The 27,222-nt window shown below is 35.7% G+C and overlaps 1 protein-coding gene across 2 annotated transcripts in view; it reads left to right on the forward strand.

The window, feature by feature from the left end:
* The window catches only part of PolG1 (DNA polymerase gamma, catalytic subunit tam), a 359,824-nt gene that overhangs the window by 131,521 nt on the left and 201,081 nt on the right, over positions 1 to 27,222 (forward strand). For both annotated transcript variants that reach the window (XM_090399500.1, XM_090399502.1), the window contains exon 8: positions 26,692 to 26,851. In XM_090399500.1, the coding sequence (XP_090255626.1) occupies positions 26,692 to 26,851 (160 nt within the window). The remainder of the gene's footprint in view (positions 1 to 26,691; positions 26,852 to 27,222) is intronic.

Raw genomic sequence — 27,222 nt, forward strand, 5'->3', positions numbered from 1 at the left:
ATCCGATGTATGTTCTTGATTGAAGAATGTAAGGTAAAGCCCATCTTAGTGCCAAAAGAACTTAGGAGTGATAAGTTTTAGAAGAGTTCGTCCTAGGAAGGTAAAATATCGGAAAAGGGTAGAGACCAGTGTAGAAGACCCAAGTCAAAAGGTACTGTAAAATCTCGTGTCAATTCAAATCATATGTAACTGTAGTCATTGTTCAATTACTGAACAGTTGAAAGGATTAATGAGAATTATACTAGGACTTTAGTACATGTCAAACTAGAATAGAAATGAGCTTGTTATTATTAATTAATACGTAATTCATGTGCCTAGAGATTTATGCATGTACATTGTATTTTAATTAAGAAAGCTTTAAAGGTCAAAAGTATGTATTAGCTCAGCGAAAGGATAATTTTAATCCATAACAACTTAGTGAGAAAATTAGAGTAACTGATTATATATGTCCTAGAAAATACAGAATTATAGCATGATCAAACCAGTAAAGGGTTAGACAAAGGATCAACTAGTTATAAGATTATACTTGTTTGTATGTATAGAATCTGTTATGGCGCTATGATCACAATTCTCATGTAGGATCTTAACCTAATACTTGTGTTTAGCTAGTGAAAATTTGTATTATATATTCTTTGTATTGAATTGAGTTTTATTTGATAAAAAATGAATTGTACCATGTTTAGAGTTCAATAAACTTTTGTTCATTGAAAATACAGTTATCTGAGATTGCCGCTCAATGCACCACTTGTAACAACGTACGAACCTAATCCTGCGCGCGGGGAGGGGATTTGTTAAGTTATGAGATAAAGGTCATGACGGCTTATTAGTTTCACAACTAATTAGTTTTGGTAATTGCTCCTTGTTTTTGAGTTTTATATCTTAAACTAAATGTCTTGAAAGGCGCAGTATAAAATAAATATTTAGGGAAACTAAGGGGAAAAGAAGCTTGAATATTTGTATTTGGGTGATATCTTGTATATAAATAAGTTTTGGACAAAGACAAGTAGAGTTTCACATGTAAGGATAGTTGAAAGCCTAATAATCGTAAAATTGGGGCACAACATAAATTTGTTAGATCCTGAATGGAGAACTTTACAAATAAATTCTTTATTCAGGATTTAACATGATAAATATTATTAATTAAGGAGATATCTGCACATCAGCTAATAATTATGAAAAATTTCTTTATGTTATGTGATAATATGTAGTCCATATGTGCCATATATTGAAATTTATTCCTGTATAACTGAAATGAGAAGCAGAGAATTTTGTGTGAGAATAGTAAGAATTATGTAAGGGAATTAAGTTATTTGTAAATCCCACTAAGCTATCTAGTACATTATGAAATTTCGAGAAAGATTATAATTAGTAATCCGGAATAATCGTGTATAATCTGTGCGAGTCGAGAATAGCAATGGAGGCTGTACCTATGCGGAAAGTGACGTCAGAACGACTACCTGGAATAGGATAAACCTAACAGATTAGGGAGAGTGTAGGATCACCCAAGGGGCATAAACGATGGGGTTTGTGGGTAAAAACCACATCGAATAGAGGGCGCCCAATAGGGTGAATAAAAGACGACGCATGCGATATTACCGGGCTTTTTCTTCTTCGGTTCCTGGATTCCAGTTTTAGGAGGTTTGTCGGGGGGATTCATGAGAGTGTGGTGGGTTGACTACAGTGATGACGGATGGTGGGTTCTTTTCTTGAGAATGCTTGAAGATTTCCAAGCGGAGCTGATCACAATATGACGGCTTATGCAGAATCGAGCCTTAGCAGAATGTCCCATCTAGGAGAATGGAGAAAATTTCCTGCAGAGCGGTAGACAGCACACCACAGTCCGGGAAAGATTCAAAGAAAGACATAGCGCATAGCCAGGCGCAAAGACGGCCAATAAATATACAGTAAGGTAATCCAGATCTACATGAGATGGCGGCATAAAATCTGAAAGGATCCGGTAATGTAAAGAATTTCATTCTGTGTTAAAAATTGCTTAGAAGAATAAGAAATTTGTGTATACTGTAAACTAAAGGACACTAATAGAGAACTTTTAAGTGAGAATTTGATGGATTACTTAAGACCACGTGGAACAAAGAAGAATTGTTGATTGGCAGTATTTTGGTTGAGAATGGCTAGGCTTGACTAATGAAATTTATAATTAAGATAGTTATTGATAGAGTATAAATGAAAGTGTTCAGTGCGTGTTCTGTGAATAACTTGTGAAAGGAATTATATCCTAGTAGTGTTATGCTTACACTTAAGCTTATCCTTTCGTAATTGAAGGATTTAGTTTACTCAAATTCATTGTTGTGATTTAGTATGAACCTTAACTTAGAGTGAGTTTTGTTCTATTGAGTATTTGAATTTTCTTAACTGTAAATGTTTTATGTTTTTCCAATAAACATGTTTTGTACCTTTTACCTGAGTTTATGCTTGATTACAAATTCAAACCACCACTTATGAAATAGAACCTTTTGGCGGGAAGGAATTAGATATTATTGCTAAAGTGAGATTCAGGTCATGACTGCTAACTGAATCTGCACAGCGCTAGCGTAAGGTTAATAATTGTGTGTATCCCTTTAGAATTTAGAATTATTTCCCTGAACAAGTCTCTTCTGTTATAGGATATTGGCTTGCGAGCATAAAAATAAATTTTGCCAATATCCAAAAAGGAAATAGTACTGAATTAATATTTTAAGGGCACAACAGTAGATTAGAAAGCGGGCTATTTAGAGGTAGAACAAGGTAAAATATAGACATAAACGACGATGTAACACCATGCATGATAATAATGACACTTTTTTTTCAAGTATCTTATTATGTTAGTAACCTCATTGATTCCTTTTTTTTAAAAAAAATATTTAAAAAAAATATTTTTAGTGATGGATAACAATTAAATAAAATTTATTACTTGAGTGTTTTGTAATATGATTATAAAAAATTGCAAAAAAAATGCTATATTAGCAATTGTCATGTTCAAAAATTAGAAGTGAAGGATGTTAATTTTTTCTTTTCTATTAAAAATATGTTAGGTATGCAAGTCTGGACAAAGCATTTTTAATGGGAATTTTTAAATTCTCAGCATGAAATGCTGTACATTTGTATTATATTTGTACTAAGATAAGATGAAGTTACTTCAGACTAGGAATCATCATCATGATATCATGGGGTGGTCAGGCTATTATGACCACATTACACGATTAACTTGACAATATTATTAATCTCCTATCAACAATTTTCCTCAAAATCATTGTATTACTTGTCAGCACTCCAATATTGTCATATCTAACATTTCATTAGATATGACAATCTTTTGTTCTTCTAATACACTTCTGACTGAATCAATCCAAATAGACCTTAATCTTCCTCTGGGTTTTTTCTGTCATCTTGGCATCAGACACCTGTTTTGCTAATCTTTGGTCTCCCGTTCTATTGAAGTGACCATACCTCCTTAGATAAGCCCTACTCACACATTCTTGAATGCAATGTCAAGTTCCTTCCTAATGTCTTCATTTTCAACATAATTCTGTCATCGATGCCATCTGTTCAGGTCACTAATTTTTCTATAGCTCTAATTTTTGATAAAGTTCTTTATTTCTAACCCAACTCTCTGATCCATAATTAAAAACTGGTGTGAACACTGTCACTAGTTTTGGATAATTTCTCTCTTATTCCTTATAAATTTATTCAACTCACTCCCTATCACGCCAGCTTTGTTTATTTTGTTGTCTATTTCCAGATTTAACTTGCCATCCTCACTAAAAACTGTGCCTAAACAGCTGAAATATTTTACTTGTTCTATAGGCTCTTCATTCCAAACGCAGCTGAAGTTTTCTGTGTACCTGCTTATTTTCATAGTTTTAGTCTTTTTATTGCTTATTTTCAAGCCAAATTTGTTACATCTGTTATTCAATTTAGTTAGAGAATTCTGGAGACTTACACTGGATATGTTTAGGAGTACAAAGAGCTAAGTTTGGTATCTCAGTTCTAATATCAGGTTTAATGCCACTTTCTTTCATATTATCCATATATAGGATAAATAAGACTTGAGATAATGTCCATCCTTTCCTTACACCTGATTTTACATCAAACTATTCTTTGTGTATTTCCTTTGATTCTAACTGTGATTACAACTTGAATATAGACTGTGTATTGTTCTGTATAATGTTCCACTTATCCCATATAGTAGTGTTTTGAATAACTTTCCTCTGGACACCTTGCCATATGCCTTTTCCAGAAGTACAGTCCTATTTCTGTGATTTTTTAACCTGTTTGTCGTGAATTGAAAACTGATGTTGACAATATCTATTTGGCCTGAATTCAGCTTCTCCCAGTTTTTCTTCCACAATTTTTCTTTGCCTCTTTTCAAGTATGCTTGCATAAATCTTACCTGGAACACTTAGTAGAGCAATTCCCCTGTTTATTTATTTATTTATTCTTATGGTGAAAAGAGTACAATGCAGCTATAAGTTAATGTCTAGTCCAGAAAGCCAATCCAGGGCCTCATCTGTCACCTCGTGGTCTTAGAGGTTACCATGAAATTGGCACCTTAGGCAGTTGTTCACAATATGAGTGATTGTCTGGGCTATGGGGGGGGGAACAGTCACAATATAGACAGTTTCCATTTGTGTAGCAGGCAGCCACATTTGCCCTGGTTAGTTCTGATACTGTTGACAGATGACCAAATCTTCCTAGGAAGAGCAAACCAGGCTGTGGAGCACAGGGATCTTCAACTAGGAAGCCATTTCTGTTGGGAGATTGTTGGACCAGTTTTCTCTCCACGTGTCAGATGTTGATGGTAAGGCAGCTGAAGAGAGTTCATCCACGGACCAGAAAGGGTTTCTTGATTTTAGTTGAAGACTAGGTGGATTTTTAAAAGTCTGGTGCAGGGACAAGATTGGGTTGCTCATTACTTTATTAAATTCTTTAATCAAGGCTTGTCTTCTCCATATATTTGGTGGAGCAATGTTGGATATGACAGGCAGCCAGAGGAGAGGGGTGCTTCTCAGAGTCCCACTAATTGTGTGCATGGTAGAGTTTATCTGGGTATCTACGATGTTAGTATGCACACACTTCTTTCCCAGACAGGACACAGTATTCTGCTGCAGAGAATGCTAGGACTAGTGCAGATGACATTAGAACTTTTGCCCACAACCCCAGGTTGTTCCAGCAAGCTTTGAAATGATATTATTTCTCATTTTAATTTTGTTGGAGAGGTTGGTGATGTGCCTTTTATAGGTTAGGCTTCTGTCCAGGCTTACTCCCTGCTATTTGGGGGTGAGGCTCATGTTCTACCATCTTGCCACAGAAAGAGAGGTTGAGGTGTCAAGCTGCCCCTGCACTGTTCAGGTCGAATGCTGTGGACACAGTTTTTATTGGGTTTGACTTCAGGTACCACTGCTTGAAATATCCTTTCAGGATATTTAGGTTGGTGTTCAAGGTTGTTTCCAGGTTGGCAAAAGAGGTAGACTGGTGGGGATTGCTACCTCATCGCCATACATGTATTTGCTTGAGCTGGTATGTGGTATGTCAGACATGTAGATGTTGCAGATTAAAGAGGCTAACACAGAGCCCTGCATGTGAGAATTTCTCCTTAATTCTCACATTCAACTTTATTCCCTTTTTTTTATAGATGGGTACTATGAGTTCTACTCCAGTCATCTGGAATTTAGCCTTCTGAATTATGCAGTGTAGCCACTACAAAACTTTTATACCTCCATACTTCAGCATTTCTGGTCGAATATCATTTACTGCAGCTGCCTTTCCACATTTCAAGTTTTTGACAGCTTTTTCTACCTCAAGTATTGATATGTTCTCCTCTTTGCATTCCTCTTGAACATTTTCTAATTCTGTTCTGTTCTAAAGTTCTCTCACTGCTTGGTTCGTTTAACAGTCTTTCAAACTAATTACTCCAGACATCTAGCATATCCTTATCTTCAGTTTTCATGTCACTTTTATCTTCTTTGAATCCTTTTACACTATTCTTTCTTCCAATTTAAACTTTTTGAATAGAATTCAGAACATTTTGCCACTTTCCTGATAGTTCTGTATTCTTACCGAAGTCTTCCCATTTACTTTTGTTTAGCTACTTTCACATGTAGCTTCTCTCTTACATCTTTCTCTGTATTCTCTGTATTTTTACAAGATTAAAAATACAGAGGAAATTTTTCAGAATAGTTGTGTTGGTGGGAGAACTAGGGGGTCATCCATGGAAACTGAGTAAGAGTGTAGTTAGTAAGGGTGTTAGAACTAGGTTTTTTGCTTGGAGAGTAGTGAATGAGTGCAATAGGTTGCCATGACTGTGAATGAGTTTAAAGCAAAGTATGATAGATACTGTGCCTTATATCCATCATGGTGTTTATATTTTTCCTCCCTAGCTGAATTAATCAATGTTTCTTCATAGTTTTTCACTGAGACTGCATGGTTTGGTTCTTGTTTTTTGAACTATTTCATTCTTTCTTCAATAGTGTTTGTATAATTGCGTCTACAGCTTACTTATAAAAGCTGTTCAACTTTAATTCTTTTTAAAACTTTCTTTTTACATACTGTTATTTTCAATGTACTATTCAATTTTATTCTACTTAAAATTAAGTAATGTCACTTCCAATTTGAAATCCTCTGTACACTCTTGCATACTGAACCACATTAAGATATCGTTATCAACAATAATAGTCAATGGGGCTTTTTCATTTCATTTAAAACTTTTTTTTTTACATACTGTTCTTTTCAATGTACTATTCAGTTTCATTCTGCTTAAAATTAAGTGATGGTCACTTCCAATTTCAAATCCTCTGTACACTCTTGCATATTGAACCCACATTATCAACAATAACATAGTCAATGGGACTTTTTAATGTCTTGTGTCTTTTCTCCATGTGATGTGCATATGTTTATGTCGGAACATACAAAGGAGGGGAAATATGGAAAGTTCTGATAAACATCTAGAACAAAAATGATATTAAAGCAATTGATATAACCATAAAAAAGAATATATCTTAAAACCCTTTAACCTGTATGTTTCATCAAATTGTAATCATTTGTTCTTTTTCTTTTAGAATATACAGGTATTAAACTTTGATTAAAGTGATTAATTAATCCCTCGATGTTACCACGTGTATCAAAATTGCATTAATCAAATATAATAATTAATGGTAAAAATTGCAATTTGTCCATGATCGATTACTATATTAATAATTCGCTTTTTATGGTACTCTTTCAGGAAAGATAAAAAATGAATGCAGTGTAAATGTTTACTAAATGCTTGTACTTACATTAGTTACTTTTTATTTATTTTTTATCGAAAAAAGTTATCAACAGTCGTTTGAACAGTTTTAGTTTTTTTTTTTTTCTTATAAGCATATATTCCTCGGCAAACAAGCAATCTTTGATTAACATCTGGATCCATATCCATTACTGGCGATTCTAAACTGCGAAATATTCCTTCCAGTTCTTTAATTGTTATCTCCTTTGGAACCTCATCTTCACATTCCATTTGTTCGTTGTCTTCATTTGTGCATTGTTGTTCAATTTCAAGAAGATCGTTGTCACTGAAATCTTGAATTTGAATCCAATAATTCTTTAATATCTTCTGCATCAACATCATCAAAATCAAGGTCTTCAACAATTGCAATGATTTCTTCAACCATATTGTTCACAGGATTTTGAAAATCACCCAAGTTATGCACATTCTGGCAAAAGGTTTTTCCAAACAGCTCTCATGCAGCTAGAAGACACTTCCTCTCACGAGTCATGAATGTTTTCAATTGCGTGTTGAATGTTAAAATTTTTGCAAAATTCTTGGAGTGTAAATGCATTTTTCTCCCATTGTTGTTTCTACTGCCTTTGAGAATGTCCTTTTAAGAAAATAGGCTTTGAAAGTTGCAATGATGCCCATGTCCATGGGTTGTAGCAATGATGTCTTATTTGGTGGAAAAAAAATAAAACTTTCACATTCTCACACTGATCATTAAGAGAATTTGGATGACCAGGTGCGTTATCTAAATATTACAGCAGAACAATTGGAGCCTGTAATACACCCACTCTTAATGCTTAATGGGAAGGAATGACGGCATCATGCTCATGACTTTCTTTCTCTTGGCCAGGAAACACTCCTCGAGGATTGAATGTTTTTGCATGGCAAATTTAAAGGCACGTTAATTAAAACTCTTGCCGTGTATATAAAGGGCTTGTCGCAATTAATTTCGGTGCATTAATCAAATCCCACGTTAAGCAAAGGATACCTGTATAAGAAGACATAAAAATAATTAATTTTTGTTATAGGTGTTTTTCAGAACTTTCCAGAAATCCCCCCCCCCTCTCATAGTGTTAGTAATGAATAGTCCATATGCTGAGTAGAAATCTAGCAAATACTTACCATTATTTTTAGCCTTGCCCTTTTCTCCAAATTTTCCCCAAACAGTGAAATAGACAATGGACAGTGAAACTTAGTCACAATGAGTTTCATTGTCCATTTTCCCATTTTGAAGTTTGCACACATAACTCTGCTTAAAATTGTTTTCCAATCAAGAAGTTTATCTTCGTGTTTGGTGTTGAATGTTATCGCTACTCCTTCCTTTCCTTGATCATTATTGCCTGAATGTAACATCCCATACTTATTATTTAGTACGAGCTCACCTTTTTTTTTGTCATCTTTGTCTCAATGATGACCAGTACCTTGATGCGCAGTGATATTCTTAAGTGATGTTCCAGTAACTATGTCCATGTGGTATTTTTCCAGTTCTTCTGGAATCTCAATTTCCTTTCCATTAATACTCCTGTATATCAATAGTTGCTGTCTTCAGTTCTTCTGATGTTGGGTTTTTTCTTCTTTTAGAAGTAACCCAACTTCTAAATTGAGCTTGAGTATGTTCCAGTAACTGACTTTCACTGCTTGCCCTGGTTTCCTGATGCAAACAGCGAGGGCCTTGTTTAACCGGTCATCGTCCCAGCCACCATGAAATATCATAGTTTTGCACCATCATATTATTTGTGGCTTAAACCAATTTGGAGAGAGAGAGTAAAATTAGTGACTAAGTCCCAAATTGCTAGCCCATTCAGTACCCAGTGAATACCTACTAAGGGTGCGCACCCCTCGAAGGTGAGGATTAGACATTAGGTCAGAAGGCTTAATTGGTTCTTTGCTTTCTTAAAGGCAGTGTCTCCTCTTAGTTATTTGGCAGAACAGGAATGCTTTATGTTTCAATTATTAATAATGAACTGTTATTTTTTACTGTGGTTAACGTGTTTTTACTCAATGTCATTGTTACAGGTCCCTTTATAAGTTAACATCAGTTTTTTGTTTTTATTCTTCTATTTTTTTAACAAATTCATCCATTCTGATCCACAATCTATGTATATCCATACCTGTATTTCTTGCTATTTATTGGCTGCTTAATTTATTGGAACCATTTTTTTTTTCTTTCTGAGCATAATATAAAGGTGGATATTCTTTGCTTCCCTTAACTATTCTGCATCCTTAGCACAATTGTGAGGGTGATGCAAGAAATGACCTGGATTTGAATCCCAGTCTAGGATGCAAGGAATAATTGGTCTCTATGGAAGCAGCAGGGTTGTTCTTCTTGGGAGCTTGAATTTTTCATCTCACAAAACAGATATACTGGCTGGAGAATACACATAAAATTAACAGATATTTTAGTCTCATAGCGAAGTGCCATAATTCCCTTTCATATCTTCCTGTTGAGTGTTAATTATGGTTATAATTTGGACTCGATTGTTTTTGAAGATAGTGCTGGGTGCTGGTTTGAGTTGCTCATTCATTATTGTTGTTAGCATTAAACAGATATGATTTGTTTTAGCTTGCCTAAATTTTATTGATGCTCATTTTGTACTAGCATTATTTTTATGATAGTGACTAGGCCAATTCAAAATCAAGTTATCATCCTCTTTTTTTGAAATAAGACCGATTAGTTATCAAAATTTACATTTATTATTGGCTATTATAGTATCTGCATAATTCACCAAATCACAGGGAGAAGTGTACAATATCTAAGAACATTAAAAAAAATGAATTCAGTGTTATGCACTTTATTCTTCTTCTTCTTCTTTCACTATGCCTTTATTCCGTGTTAAACGGGGTTGGCGTTACCATCTTTAATCTTCTTCCTCCAGGTTCTCCAGTCTAGGACATCTTCCCAACTCCACCGTTTCTCCCTAAATCCCTTCTCTCGGGATGATTCACAAATAACAATGTCGTCGGCAAACATCATGCTCCATGGCGCCTCCCTCTTGAAGTCCTCCACTAGTACATCCATGACCAGGTCAAAGAGGTAGGGGTTCAGAGCTGATCCCTGATGGGGCCTGACCACAATGGGGAACTCCTCTGTCATGCCGACACTAGACCTGACCTGAGTTTTCGCTCCCTCATACATCTCCTTCGCCAACCTCATTTACTTTTCCGCTACCCCCTTCTTCCTCATACGCCTCCATACCTCCTGCTTGGCCACTCTGTCGTATGCCTTTTCCAGGTCTATAAACACCATATGCAGCTCCACCTGCATCTCCCTATATTTCTCCATCAGTTGCCTTAGCACAAATATCGCATCCGTTGTCCCTCTTCCTGGCATAAATCCAAACTGCTCCTCTCCAATTTTCGTTTCCCGGCGTATCCTTCCTTCAATTACTCTCTCCCATATCTTCAATGTGTGTGACATCAGCTTGATCCCTCCATAGTCGCCACAATCCTGAACATCTCCTTTTCCTTTGTAGATTGGGATGAGAATGCTTTTCCTCCATTCCTCTGGTATCTTTTCCTGTTGGGCTGTTTTCCTAATCAGATCCCATAACGTGTGCGCCCTTGCTGCCTAGACTTCTCCACACTTCCCCAGATATCTGATCTGCCCCATTCTTCCCAAAGCACTTCCTCTCTGCTGATGTCCTGTACCGATCCCTCATTTGCCTCTCCATCCTCACACCTCTCTCTTGGATTCTCCTCATTTAGCAGATTACAGAAATATTCTTTCCATCTTCCTCTGATTTTGTCCTCCTCTTGTAGTACTACTCCTGAGGCATCCTTTATCTTCTTGACTGATGTTATGTTTTTCGAGGCCTTATCTCTAGCTTTCGCTATTCTCAGCAACTGAGCTTCACTACTGTTTCTCTCCTGCACTTCATAAACCTCGTCAACTGCCTTCGCCCTTACCACAGCTCTCTTTGCATTTTTCTTCGCTAATCTATATGCATCCTTGTCGGCTCTAGTTCCAGTCATGTCCCGTTTTTTCTTTGCCTCTTTCTTTTCCTTGATCTCCAACTGCACCTCCTCATTCCACCACCATGCTTCCTTATATTCGGGCAGCCCCTTTCCTGATGTTATACTGAGCACCTCTTCTCCAATTTTTCTACTAATCCGACTATTTACATCCCGCCATTCTTCCACATCCTCTGGTAACTTCATTTCTTTCAGTACCCTTAAACTTATTCCTTGGGCCTTCCTCTTCCATTTTCCACTACTTTATTTTCCTATCTTTCTGCAACTTCTGTCTATTCTTCTTTTCCCCTTTTATATCACAGTCTACCACAACCAACCTGTGCTGTGCCACTACACTTTCTCCGTTAATCACTTTTCAGTTTTTCACCTCCTTCAGATGTTTCTAGCGCATAATATAGTCAATCTGACTCATTCTGTCCCCGCTCTTATAGGTTATCAGGTGTCCAACTATCTTCTTAAGCCACATGTTAGCTATAGCCAGGTCGAAGGCCACAGCATGCTCTACAATTCTTTTACCTTCTTCATTTCTTTCACCACTACTCCAATTTCTGTGCACCCTTTCTTCACCACTTCGTCGTCTTCCTTCATGCCCATTCAGATCTGCTCCGACGATCACTCTCTCACCGTCAGGGATTCCCATTACTTCCTGGTCAAGTTCTCTCCAAAATGCCTCTTTCTCGTCCTCACCACAACCTACTTGTGGAGTAGCCACACACTATCGCAGCCCCGCTTCCTCCAATCTCAAGCTTAACACTCATAATCCGATCGTTCTTCTGGCACACCTTGCAGACTCCACCCTTCAGCTCCTTGTCGATGATGATTCCAACTCCATTTCTTCCATTCTTATTTACCCCGCTGTAAAACAGTTTATATCCTTCAGCCAGCTCCTTTGCTTTGTTGCCCTTCCACCTTGTCTACTGCACGCACAAGATCTTCAGCTTCCTTCTTCTCATCATGTCTGCTATATCCCTGCTCTTCTCATTTATCGTACCTACATTCAGCAACCCAATTCTTACTTTACACACTTTCTCTTTCTGTTGGACTTGCTTCTTTAGCCGAACTCGTCCTTGGTTCGGTAGCCCAAGCTCACTTCTCACATTCCTTGGGCGACGGAACTGCGCATTGCTTATAGGGGACGCCCTTGCCGTTGTCCTTTCTCCGTTATCCAACATTTCATCCCTGGTTTTGGCATCTTTTTTTTACGGCCAGATGCCCTTCCTGACGCCCACCCTCCCCATTTATCCGGGCTAGGGACTGGCACCGGGATGGGCTGGTTTGCCCTCCCCAGTGGCTGGGTTTGTGATGCACTTTATTATAATATGGTATTATTTTATAAATCTTTTTATAAATGTGTTTTCAAATATTACAAATAAGATATTTTGGGATGTTTGTTTGCTGTTTCCCCTAATTTATTTAAATTAGAAATTTAAATATAATTGTGTTTTGAAAATGAGTTAACTTGCCTCAGTATATAAATCTTATGAACTGAAGAAACATAAATTCTGCTTCTTTCTTGAAAGAATTATTTATAAATCACCTTTCCCGCACTATGAAAGGAACCCTGCTGATTGTAAGCAAAATCTTGAAACCAGCAGTTGTGGTACACAACGTGGAGTGGAGTAGAGATTGCTTTGTTCTTATGCCATAAGCAAATAATATGTATTTAAAGGCCATATATTTAATCCTGAAAATTACAGGCCATCATCAGTGGAAATACTAGTTAATTGCAAGGTAAAATGCAAAAACTGGATTGATTTGGAGCAGAAAGAGCCACATGATGTCATAAAACAATGCAAAGGCATGTCTGAGGAATCATTGTATTATTACTTATTAATTAATTGCATTATTAATTAAAACTTTAATAATGTGTGATTAGAAAGACTCTCCCATATCTTTAATAGTGATGGACAGTCATTCCAATTCAAGTTCGGATTCAAGTATGGAATTACGGCTTTGGCATTTTCTTTAAATAAATATTCAAACTTATAGTGACAGCAATGGAGTAATGGTGTTTCAGACCATAGAATATTGTGTCTATATCTATTTATATTGTGCAAGGCTAGATTTCTCAGATTTTCTATTGATGATATAAGTCTGGCATTCTTTCTATTTTTTTGTCCAAAGTAAGAAAGATGACAGTCATAAGAAACTTGATAGATGCCAGGAAAAGCAAGAGGGGAATGTTTATCTTTAGAAAATGTGAACCATGATGATAGTTTGTTAACTGGAATAAATGTAACCAATTTCTAGAATTCTTAAATATAATCTAGTGGCTACATTTATACCAGTTAACAAACTATCATCATGGTTCACATTTTCTAAAGATAAACATTCCCCTCTTGCTTTTCCTGGCATCTATCAAGTTTCTTATGACTGTCACCTTTCTTACTTTGGACAAAAAAATAGAAAGAATGCCAGACTTATATCATCAATAGAAAATCTGAGAAATCTAGCCTTGCACAATATAAATAGATATAGACACAATATTCTATGGTCTGAAACACCATTACTCCATTGCTGTCACTATAAGTTTGAATATTTATTTAAAGAAAATGCCAAAGCCGTAATTCCATACTTGAATCCGAACTTGAATTGGAATGACTGTCCATCACTATGTCCCCATACCATACATTTCTGAGTTGCCAGAAATGTATGGTATGGGGATTCTATGTACTGTTTCCTTGTTATTTGAGCTAGGATTATAGGAATCGTAAAAATGTTTGGTCTGCTCTGAAAAACATTTGAGTTTCATATATTGTTTGATGTTTAAGAGTTCTTGCTGTAGTTGTTGCGATGTTAAGCACATAATGTGAACACGTTGTAATACAGTTTTGATAATTCCAATCATTTGAGAGATGGTGAGCAGATTGCTGTTGAATATAGCATCCACTGAAGGTAAGCTTTTGATAAACAGAAGTAATTAGTTCACCTGATAATGAGCAGAGTAGTACAATGTCTAAGAAGGATAATTTATTTTCTTTTTATTTCCATAGTGAAATTAATTTGTGGATGTAAATTGCTTATGCTTGCTAGCAAAGCAGGTAATGTATCTTTGTTGTGGTACCAGATTGCAAAAGTGTCATCTATATGATGATGATGATGATGATGAACAGCCTATTTTTCTACCCACTGTAGGGTGAAAGCCTCTCCCATTGCAGGAGGTTTGGGTCTACTACTCCCATGGTGACCCAGTCCATATTGGGAGAGTATATCTATACTTGGGTGAAGGAATGTATGAAGATGGAAGACAATCACAAACATCCATGCCTGCACGGGATTCGAACCCGCAACCTAGTGGCTGGAGAGCGGATATACCAACCACTCAGCCACCCAGGCCAGCGTCATCTATATAATGTACCCAAAATGAACGCTGAGAATGTATGAATGAGAAAAGGATGTCTTCTAAATGTTCCAAACAAAAGTTCATGATTGCAGGAGAGAGTAGATTCCCCATAGTGGTTTCTTCAAGTTTTCCCATAGATTCTGTTTTAACAAAGTCAAATAATTTCACTATATCTAGTGGAAAGGCTTGTGATAGCAAATGAAACATCTTCTAGAGGTACTTCAGTGAAAAGTAATTCAATATCAAAACTGACAATTAAATCATTAGGCTGTATGGAAACATTTTTCACTTTATTCCAAATATTGGCAGAATTTCTTTATGAAAGAGCAGGAATTACCAATGTGAGCTTTTAATAAATGTGCTAAAAACTTTACTATGCAATATGTTAGAGGATCTATACAGTCTGTAATTCGACAAAGAAAAATGCCTTCCTTGTAGATCTTTGGCAGACCATAGAAACGAGGGGTTCTAGCAAAATAAGTTTTGTCTATGGTATCTCTGTCAAGGCTTATGACTTTATCTAACAGGAAGTTTAATTTTCTGAGTTGATCGGGTTGCGATCCATTTCGTATCACTTTGTAAAAGAAATATTTTTCATTTGTAATTTGCAGTGTCCATAACTACTATGGCTTTACCTTTGTCTGCTTTTGTAATAATGAGATGACTATGTCTTAAGGATTGTAAAGCTTTAATTTCTTCTAAGGAGATATTTGTAGGATGAAGCTTTGATTTCAGTTGCACAGATGAACAGATAAGACTTCCAGATAAAGTTTATTTACATCCTCATTAGAGAGAGGATAAATTCCATTCAGTATTAAAAAAAAATCTAAGTAAGCTATCTTCTTAGGAACTATAGTTAATTCATGTCCTTTGGAAGAATAAGAATTTCTCTTTCAATTAAAGGGCATCCAGAGAGGTTAACTACCCAAAAATTTGGAACACTAGAATGTGGGCTCAAAGTATGATTTGAAGCTGTTGATATGGTTTTAGTTATTTCTTTAATGGTTAAACTATAAAATTGGTTATAGTTTTACTGTAATCTGGTTTGTCTTTGATTTTTATTGAGGTCTTGTGACAGGGCTCTGAAGATCTGCTCCAATGAACAGGCACTGAAAAACAAATTTAAAATGATCGGCAATACTTTTAAAAAAAAATGGATATAGCCAAAACACTATTAACAAAATTCTCTACAAGACCTCAATAAAACACAAAGACAAACCAGACTACAGTAAAACTATAACCATTCCCCACAATAAAGGAACATCAGACAAAATAAACAGAGTACTACAAAACCTCCTGCAAAATTAAAAAGCTTATTCAACTCATCCAAAGACCCACTTCCTCCGCTGGTCACCCTAGAGTATACCGTATTTACTGTACCTGCAACATACCATACATAGGAGAAACAGGACACACAGTTTCGATCAGACAAAAAAAACATAAACGACACATCAAATATAATAATTATGGAGAAGCTGGCCTTTCTGATCATGCCCTGAACACCTTACATAGAATTGACTGGAAAAGCACTAGTTGTCTACATCACACCAAAACATGGTATGAACGCATATTTAAGGAAGCTTGTGAGATCGTTATCAACCACCCCAATCTAAACAATAACAATGGTCTAAAAATCCCATACATATGGAAAGCATATATTCGTCCCACGAATCCTTCCTCTCTAAGAACAACTATAAACAGGACTGTAGAAAATTCAGGATCCTAAATCTAAAATAACAACTTTAATACTAAAAAATAGGACATCACTGTTAAAAAAAAAAATCTATAAGAAAGAATGTTTATTCATGTTGTAATTTATAAATAATATATATATTTTTTTTCACTAGAGGTCATGCCAGTGAGGAGCATGTGATCAAATCATTGTTTCTCTAGCTTATGGTTTGAAATGTAATGCATCCTGTCTTGTATATTTATGTATACTCCAGATGATGATCTTGATATGAAGATCGAAACGTCGGGATAATAAAAAGAGTTATTTTAACGCGATTGTAGAATCCATAATTTCAAAAATGAAGTCTATAGGAAAGATACTTGCAGGTACCTACATGCAAGCTTATTTCATCACCCTCACCAAAAATCGGTATAATGAAAACCTTGACAAATACAGCTTTAAACACTAAAAAATGATGACATCAAATGAAAATGAACTTCAAATCCTGTTTCATCAGTTCTTCCAAAATGGATACTCAAACAGGTACTAAAGAAAATTCTGTTTTCTGATGAACCACCCCGTGATAACACAAATTAATTACAAAGGCACAGTATCTGTTCCGTACTTTGGCAATGCATGAAAAAAAATAGCCAAAATATTAAAAGTAATCAACATCAAAATGGCATTCAAGCTACTGAACACCTTATGAAGCTTTCTACATTTTCCTAAAGACAAAGTTTGATTTCATAAACATCCATGGTGTATTCAAGATTCCGTGCTCTTGTGGGAAGATATATGGGTGACATTGGGCAACAGTGAAAACAAGCAGTGAAGAAAAAAGCAGACTCAGACTCGTGCATATCTTCAAAGAACATCACACAGTATATGGCAGCATCCTCCATGCCATACTTAGAAGAGAATTACTACAACAGATAGTTTAAGGAGCCCTCCGAGGTCATTTGCTCAAAAGGTACACTAAATAGAAATCAAGGAATGATCCTTCACGACATCTGGAAATCATTAACATGTAAAATTAAAGCCCTGTCCTATGCTAACAATCACATAGAGAGTCCACACAGTAATGGAGAGACTGTACGTAACGTGCCTAATGATACTCGTTATTAGACTATCATTGAAGTCTTAACAGATAATATTAATTTGGATGGAAATTGTTGATAGAAAATTAGTAATGATGTAACTTTTTTTTTTTTTTCATGTAGTATCCTGTAGAGCCTCTGTAGCTCAGTCGGTATAGACCAGGTGTCGGTAAACTGCGGCTCTTTGGGTACGTACATGTGGCTCTGAAATGAAAATGAAAATAAAACTATCATAGTTTCATTTATAAACTTTTTAAAGGATTTTATTCGCATAATGGTGATTTCATTTGTTTTATAGGTCTCACAAAACTTCATGGCACTAAGATGCCTGGTTTTGTTTCAATTTTAAAAGGAAAAATTAATCATGAAGTGATTACTTTTCATTGTATACTCTGCCAGGAAGCACTTTGTGCACAAATATTTACAGAAGAAATTGGTAAAATTATGGAATTAGTAATTAAGATTACCAACACCATTATAGCAAGGCGACTTAACCATCGACAATTTAAAGAGTTGCTAAATGAAATGGAGAGCGAGTATTCAAATCTTCTCCAGTATAACAGGGTTCAATGACTTTCCAGAGGCGACATGTTAAAGCATTTTGCATCTTGCATAAATGAAATCAAACTATTCCTCGACAACAAGGATGTTCGATATCCAGAATTAACAGAAGATCAGTGGTTGCAAAAATTGTACTTTATGGTGGACGTTATGTCACAACTGAATCATCTCAATTGTAAATTACAAGGCAAGGGAAATACTACTTTTTCAATGCTAGAGGAAGTTATTTCGTTTGAAAAGAAATTGTTCACTGAAGATTTAGAGAGGGGAACTTTAGTTCATTTCCCAAACTTGTCTCAATATCACCGAGAAAACAATGCCCTCATTAACAAAGATTATTTCAAGACAGCAGTTTTAAACATGAGAGAATCTTTTCTTCAGAGGTTTCAGGAATTCAGAAATAATAAAGTGACTCTAGTTTTTATTACAAATCCTCTTAATGCCAATGAAAAGGAATTAAATTTTTCTCTGTTTGATATTGACACGGCTAATTTTGAAATACAATTGCTGGACTTGACAAGCAAAGACTTATGGAGCTCCAAATTTGTACGTCTTGGTACTGAAATAGAAGAACTGGAAAAAGAAAAATGCAGTATGATTTCACAGTGCGAGCAGACTGCTGTAAAAGAACTACAGAAGACAGACTCAATGATTTTCAATACTTGGAATAGTCTTCGGGACTCATATCATGAGTTGAAAAAAATTTGCATTTGGTGTTCTCAGTATCTTCGGGTCTACATATTTATGTGAGCAATCGTTTTCTAACATGAATTTCATTAAATGTAAATTGAGGAACCAAATTACTGATGCCAACTTGGAATTGTGCCTTAAATTAAAAACGACTAGTTACAAACCGGACATACAGAAACTTTCTAAGGAAATGCAAGCTCATTGCTCACACTGATTATAACCAAAGAGAGCAATTTTTTGTGTGATTTTTTTCTTCATTTAATAAAGATATAATTAATATAACTTGTTATATATTACAATAAATTTACTATAATATTACTTTAAATTTTTCTTATTTGTAAAAAATATATTCATGGCTCTCGAATAATTTTTAAATTGTTCTGAGTGACAGGTTTGGCTCTTCCATCTCAAAAGTTTGCCGACCCCTGGTATAGATGAAGCCTTTTGGTCAGAAAGACCTGGGTTCAATTCCCATTCATGATGTGAGGAACTTTTATCTGGTCTCTTTCGATTAAGGTGAGTTAGCCAATCTCATATGGAGGTAGAGGATATTTTTCAACCAGAAACTCAGGTTTTTCATCCCTCAGAACAGACAAACTGGCCCTGTGAGCACACATCTACAGACATAGGACACTCCTGGAATGAGGATTGACTGACATATTCCATGGGATTTTCAGTTTTGAATGCCTGCACAGTAAATTGTGGGTCTATGCATGAGCTTAAATCAGGATGAGTATCCTATATATATCCCCTTACCCCAAGGTTACATGTTAGGAATTTGATGATGATGATGAACTAAAACAAGACAGTGAATAATCCTTTCTTTTAGTGTTGCATGGTGATCAGCATTCATCTTAGAAATTCTGGACTTTACAACTGTGTTATAAATAACTCTTTTAATTTCCCGACGTTTCGATCTTCATATTAAGGTCGTGGTAAGAAAAGCAAAAGCGGATTATGAAAGAACATTAGCCATGCAGGCTAAAGAGAATCCCAAACAGTTTTTTTCGATATGTTGCAAGTAAAAGAAAAAATTTATATGGCAGAATGATTTTAAAGAATGCCGATGGTAGGGAGGTAACCAAATCAGTTGATATAGTGGAATTACTGAGCGAGCACTTTGCAAGAGTATATCATCCAGGTGGTGACATTGCAGGAATGAATGAACCAATAGCTTATACGGGAATTGTGGTGAATGAAGTGGAGGTGAATAGTCTATTACAAAACCTTATGTCAATACATCTGTGGGATTGGATGGTATACCAGCTTGTGTCGTATGTGAAGCGGCTAAAGAATTGTCAGTGCCCTTGACCATTTTGTTTAATTTGAGTCTCGGGTCTGGGTTAGTTTCGAGGGGGTGGAAAGAGGGGAAAATAGTTCCACTGCATAAAGGAGGTTCCAAGACTGCTGTTGTAAATTACCGACCGATCAGCATATCAGAAATCGTTGTCAAGGTCTTGGAGAAAATAGTCAAGAGGAAAATACAGGATTGGATAGATGAAAATGGGATACCATATGGGGGACAGCATGGTTTTGTGAAGGGTAGATCATGCCTCAGTAACTTGCTCACGTTTTATAACACAGTGACGGCTGAACTGGATGAGTAATGGGTTTACAGTGATTCTACTGGACCTTACTAAGGCCTTTGACAGGATACCACTTGGAATTCTAATCAGTAAACTTCAGCATATGGGGATGGATATAGGGTTGGTGAGATGGATAGGAGGGTGGTTGATGGAGCGATATCAGAGAGTGGTTTATTCAGGAGTAGAGTCCAAAAGATGGCCTGTGACTAGTGGTGTGCTGCATGGTTCTGTTCTTGGACCACTACTGTTCAATTTGTTCATTAATGATATAGGAAAGGATCTGAGAGGAATTGTTCGTTTGTTGGCTGATGATGCAAAGCTGGGTAGAGCAATAGTGAGTGCACAGGATGTCAAAATTTTGCAGGATGATTTGGATAGTTTGGAGGACTGGGCTAAGGAGAATGGATATCAATTTAATGTGGCAAAGTGTAAGGTTATGCATTTTGGGGTGAAAAGATTAGCAGCAGTATATCACATTGGTGGAACTGTACTCCAGGAGATTGACGAGGCCAGGGATTTGGGAGTGTTGGTGGATAGGGAGTTGAAGTTTAGGGGGCACATCATGGCTAAATCAGCTCATCAAATCACTTGGTTGCTGAAAAATACTTTAACAAGCAGAGACAAACAGGTTATTGTTCTCTGTATCGAGCCTTGATAAGACCCCGTCTAGACTATTGTGCCCAGATATGGGTGCCAGGTTTTCTTCTTGATGGGGAGGAGGTGGAGAGGATCCAGAGATGAGTGACCAAGATAATAGCAGGTCTATGGAATGAACTTTATGAGAACAGGTTGAAGATTTGTAGGTTGCAGAAATTGGTTGATAGGCAGAAAAGGGGTGATATGATGGAGACATTCAAATTACTGAAGGATTTCTATAAGATTAGTTCAGAAGATATTTTTAAGAATAGGACTGGTTGTGAGAGGATTAGGTGCCATACATGGAAGCTGGGAAAGGGTGTTAGAACTAGGTTTTTTACTTGGAGAGTGGTGAATAAGCTGCCAAAGACTGTTGTGGGTGCCACGAATGTGAATGAGTTCAAGGCGAGGTATGATAGATACTGTGTGAATGTCGAATAGTTGTTCTTGACATGATGTTAGGGCCTCCCTCGATGAGTCTGTCGACTCCTTGGAGTTGCCCGTAATAATAATAATAAATAAGGTCATCATCTGGAGTATATACAAGGTCAGGCTGAGTTACATTTCACAAGTAAGCTAAAGAAACAATGATTAGATCACCAGTTATTCTACTGGCATGACTCTCTAGTGAAAAAAAAAAACAGATAAAATTACAAATTAATTATTTAAATTAATTAAAATAAAATAAAATAAATTAACTACATCAAAGCTAAATTCTAATTAAGATAACATGAGAGAAACATTCTTTCTTATAGATAGTTTTCTTATAGTAACAATGATGTCCTGTGTTTAACATTACAATTTATATTAGATTTTGGATTCTGGATTATCTACAATCCTGTTTATAGTTAACTCTTAGAGAGAAAGGTTCCGTGGATAGAATATGTGCCTTCCATATGCTTGGGATTTTTAGACCATCATTATTGTTTAGATTGGGGTGGTTGATAATGATCTCACAAGCTTCCTTAAATTTGCGTTCATGCCATGTTTTGGTGTGATGTAGACAACTAGTGCTTTTCCAGTCAATTCTATGTAAGGTGTTCATCCCGTTTCTCCGATGTATGGTATGTTGCAGGTGCAGTAAATACGGTATACTCCAGTGTGGGCCAGCAGAGGGAGTGGGTCTTTGAATGAGTTGAATAAGCTTTTTAATTTTGCAGGAGGTTTAAAGGTGGCGTTGAGGTTGTATTTTTGTAGTGCTCTGTTTATTTTGTCTAATGTCCCTTTAATGTAGGGAATGGTTATAGTTTTGCTGTAGTCTGGTTTGTCTTTGTTTTTTTATTGAGATCTTGTAGAGAATTTTGTTACTAGTGTTTTGGCTATATCCATTTTTTTTAAAAGTATTGCTGATAACTTTAAATTCGTCTTTCAGTGCTTGTTCATTGGAGCAGATATTCAAAGTCCTGTTTTTTAGAGTATTAATGACACCTAGTTTTTGTGTTGGGTGGTGGTAGGAGTTTATGTGCATATATTGGCCAGTATGTGTTGGTTTCTAGTAAACAGTGAGAAAAGACTGCCAGAAGAATGACGTGTGACAAGTGTATCTAGAAACAAAAGTGTGTTCTGTTTTTCAATTTCATTTGTGTTGTTTGTTTAGGTGGCTAAGGCAAGTGTCTAGTCTCTGGCGGCCATGGGGACAGATCGTGAAAACATCGTCAACGTATCTAAGCCAGACTGTGGGGTTTGAAAGGAGAAGAATCTAGAGCATGTTGCTCAAAATTTTCCATATAAAAGTTAGCAATAGGCAGCAGGGGTGGGGGTAATGGCAAGCCCATGGCTGTGCCTTCTTTTTGTAGGTAGAAAGCGTTTTGCCTTACAAAATAACCAGAACGTAATACATGTGCAAAGAGCTCTGTGATATCAGGAGGGAATTTGTTCTGTAAAAGAAGGATTGCATGATTGGGACATTCGTAAAGAGGACAGAGACGTCAAAACTGACTAATAAATCATCTTTTTCTAATGTAATGTCTTTGATTATGTTTATGAAGTGTGTGTTTCTGATATAGGAGGGGGAATGACCTACCAATTCCGTGAGTGTTGCCGTTAATTTTTTGGTTAGGTGATAATTTAGGCTGTCTATACCTTCGAGTATTGGCCGGAGTGGCGTGTTTTGTTTGTGTATCTTTGGTAGATCGTGAAATTAAAATAGTTATTTATAACACGGTTGTAAAGTCCATAATTTCGGAGGAGGACAGAGTGATTAAATTATGCAACCATCAGCAAGATGCTCACAAAATCTAATGTTTGATGATTTCAAAGTTATAAATTTGAAAAACAATTCAAGTATTCATGTTTTTCTTTTAATACTAACAACTCTACAGAAAGCTTTCTATATAAAAGCCTCTTTTGCCATAGAAAACCTTCACCCGAAGTTTTCCCGGTCTTGTGTCCTTTGGTACTACAAGGGTACTAAATGGTCTGACCTGACTTCTATTCCTGCTTTTCATAGTCCAGATAACCGAGATTATCCTTACAAAAATGAAGGATCATCCCCCCCTTTCCCCCTTTTTTTGTGATTCACTTTGGGTAGATTTTCTTGATTGATAATAACCAGGTTTTTAAGTAGTATCCAGTCGTTATATAAATTAAGTGGATATTAAATTCAACATCATTTCAAAGCTGAATACAGAAACTATATAAAGGTTTCGTGTGAAAATTGACCAGAGAGCTTGTGGGAATACACCGCCGCCATACTACGAGTTGCCCTAGCCGAACCTTATAGGAAGTGATGAACGCTTAAAGTGCCCATGTATTCGCCTTCTATTGGTTCATTTGAATAAGATTTCACTAGTCTGACAGCTGTTTCAAACTTATTGCTTTTTGTCAGAGACTAGACAGAAACCTAAGAGAGCAAGAACTCTCAGTACAAAGGAACTTGAAGCGTCGGAGAGGTGTATTTTCCGTAAGCAAACTCTCAGTCGGTGCGTAAAGTATTTACTAAAATAAAGAGCCAAAAAGGGTTCATTTCGGTGATGCAAAATTATATAAATTAAGTGGATATTAAATCCAACATCATTTCAAAGCCGAATACAGAAACTATATAAAAATTTCTTGTGAAAATTGACCAGAGAGCTTGTGGGAATACACCCCTGCCATCTCATAGGAAGACGAACACTGAAAGCATCAGTATATATTCGCCTTCTATTGGTTGTTCATTTTGATAAGGTTTCACTAGTCTGACAGTTGCTTCAAACTCATTGGTTTTTGTCAGAGACTAGGTGTATATAGGAAGACGAACACTCAAAGCATCAGTATATATTCGCCTTCTATTGGTTGTTCATTTTGATAAGGTTTCACTAGTCTGACAGTTGTTTCAAACTCATTGGTTTTTGTCAGAGACTAGGCAGAAACCTAATGAGTTTTGTCAGAGACTAGACAGAAACCTAAGAGAGCAAGAACTCTCAGTACAAAGGAACTTGAAGCGTCGGAGAGGTGTATTTTCCATAAGCAAACTCTCAGTCGGTGCGTAAAGTATTTACTAAAATAAAGAGAGCCAAAAAGGGTTCATTTCGGTGATGCAAAATTATATAAATTAAGTGGATATTAAATCCAACATCATTTCAAAGCCGAATACAGAAACTATATAAAAATTTCTTGTAAAAATTGACCAGAGAGCTTGTGGGAATACACCCCCACCATCTCATAGGAAGACGAACACTCAAAGCATCAGTATATATTCGCCTTCTATTGGTTGTTCATTTTGATAAGGTTTCACTAGTCTGACAGTTGTTTCAAACTCATTGGTTTTTGTCAGAGACTAGACAGAAACCTAAGAGAGCAAGAACTCTCAGTACAAAGGAACTTGAAGCGTCAGAGGGGTGTATTTTCCATAAGCAAACTCTCAGTCGGTGTGTAAAGTATTTACTAAAATAAAGAGCCAAAAAGGGTTCATTTCGGTGATGCAAATTATATAAATTAAGTGGATATTAAATCCAACATCATTTCAAATCCGAATACAGAAACTATATAAATTTGTGCAGAAAGTAAAAGTTTCGTACAAAAATTGACCAGAGAGCTTGTGGGAATACACCAATGCCATACTATGAATTGCCCCAGCCGAACCTTATAGGAAGTGACGAACTCTCAAAGTGCCTGTATATTCGCCTCCTATTGGTTCATTTTGATAAGGTTTCACTAGTCTGGCAGCTATTTCAAACTTATTATTTTTCATCAAAGACAAGGCTCAATTGTTTATTCATACTAGATGTGTTTCTTCTATGTGTTTTGCTGTCTATTTGACTAACAACATCATCAGAAGGTTACTGAACATAAAATGTTGCAAAAACATCTTCCAACAGCAGTTGATATCTATAATTGAAAAGACAGGAAATCTTATATCCTTAAACCCTATCTTCTAAGGTACTTCTTATCTGTCATTTCCACCTAGACCTTAATTTTCCTCTCGATCTTTTTTCCCGTCATTCTGGCAAAGAACTCTTGTTTTGCTAACCTTCGCTCTCCCATTCTATTTAAGTGATCATACTATCTGAGATTATCTTTGCAAACCCATTCCTGAATGCTAACAATGTCATGCTCATTCCTAATATGGTGCTTCCATTGATGCTATCTGTTCGCTTCCTTAATCTTTCTCAGAACTCTTATATATCTGTAGTCTCCAGTTTTTGATCAAATGTTTTATTTTTAACCCATCTGTCACATCCGTAAGTTAAAATTAATTTGAATACTGTCTTGTAATTAATATAAATACAAGACAGTATTTATATTAATTAGTCAAACATGTGCTTTGACTAATTTCTCTGTTATTCCATATAAATTTATTCACTTGACTTCTTACCATGCAAGCTTTACTAATTTTGTTGTCTATTTCCATATGTTACCTGCCATCTTCACTAAAAATTGTACCTAAATGGTTGAAATCTTTTACTTGTTCTATAGGATTTCCATTCAGGATGCAGTTGAGGTTTTCATTATTTCTTTATTTTTAATAAAGAAATAATGAAAACCTCAATTTTATTTTTCATTATTAATAAACCCAGTACAAGTTTGCAGAATTCCCTGACTAAAGTGAATAACTGCTGTAACAAATTTGGTATGAAAATTGGCAATAAAAAAGACAAAGACAATGAAATAGGCTTTGTCTTTTTATTGCCAATTTTCATACCAAATTTGTTACATCAGTTATTCACTTTAGTCAGGGAATTCTGCAAACTTGTACTGGGTTTATTTAGAAGTATAACATCATCTGCATAAAGTAAAGAGCTGAGAGTATCATCTCCAATTCTGATATCATGTGTGATACCATTATCCTTCATCATGTGCTCCATATCGATATTGGGAGCCATTTTTTTTTCATATCAATATTTACCTTGCCTATATTGATAGGAATATATATATGCACATAGAAAGAAAGAAAGCAGACCGAATACAACTAATTCTGTAGATATTGTCTCATAATTATGAGAGTATCATTCCAACAATCAAGATCTTCTACCCTGTTCATAGAGGATGTCAATTAAGATTGTAGGATTATGTCACTTTGTATTTAGTCTGTTGTTTGCCTTTCTTTTGTGTGCCTTTATGCATGTGCATATTCTTTATGCCTGTGAAAATGCCTTATGTTCAAGATAAAATATTGCATTAATAATTAAAAATAAACTGTATTTAATTGTTATCCCTAGATATCTGTTTCTTCTGTTAAGTCAAAACATGAGTGATAATCAGCGTCTTATTAATTTTTTTTTATATGGTTTAATGCATCCCACTGATTTAGTTGATTTTAATTCAGCCCTATAATTTTTAAAACAAGCCACATCATTTCTCATTTTTTCCCCTTTTCATCTTGATTTCTTTTACATAAGCTTTCATTATAACAACAGTTTTTCTTATTATTTTTATTGTAAAAAACTATTTTTTTTTATTAGATATAAAAATGACCCTTGGTTGTGGAATCTTGACTGGTCAGTTCAAGAAGTCAAAGTTAAAAGGATTTCATCACAAAATCAAAAGAAAGAAAAAATAGAGAAAACAAATGGAACAGATGACATTGTGAGCAGGACTAACACACCTGATGAAACTACAGAGGTACTTGAATAAATCAACAAGTTTAATACTTGTTGATTTATATATTGATTAGAAGTCCATTTCAGAATTATATATAACTTAGTAAAGATGAAATATTTATGAAGAGCCTTCTTCTTCTTTTTTTTTTTAAAGTAAATTAATTTTTTTTTGTATTTTCAGCACTTTCAAGATAAAAATTTTTCTTATGCTTTTATAAGTTTTTTTTATGAAAATTCTCTAATAGAAATTTTAGTTTACTCTGTCTTAGTTTATTTTGTTCTGCATGCAAAATGGTTTTGAGTGACAGCTATCTCAGGCAGCACATAAAGGAGGGCATGTGAGGATTGAGAGTTTTAGATCTGATCATTTCATCAGAAGATGTAATTGTGAGT

Source organism: Typopeltis vanoorti, chromosome 10 (assembly GCF_054136105.1).
Source record: "Typopeltis vanoorti isolate ZY-2024b chromosome 10, IOZ_Tvanoo_1.0, whole genome shotgun sequence".
Lineage (NCBI taxonomy): Eukaryota > Metazoa > Arthropoda > Arachnida > Uropygi > Thelyphonidae > Typopeltis > Typopeltis vanoorti.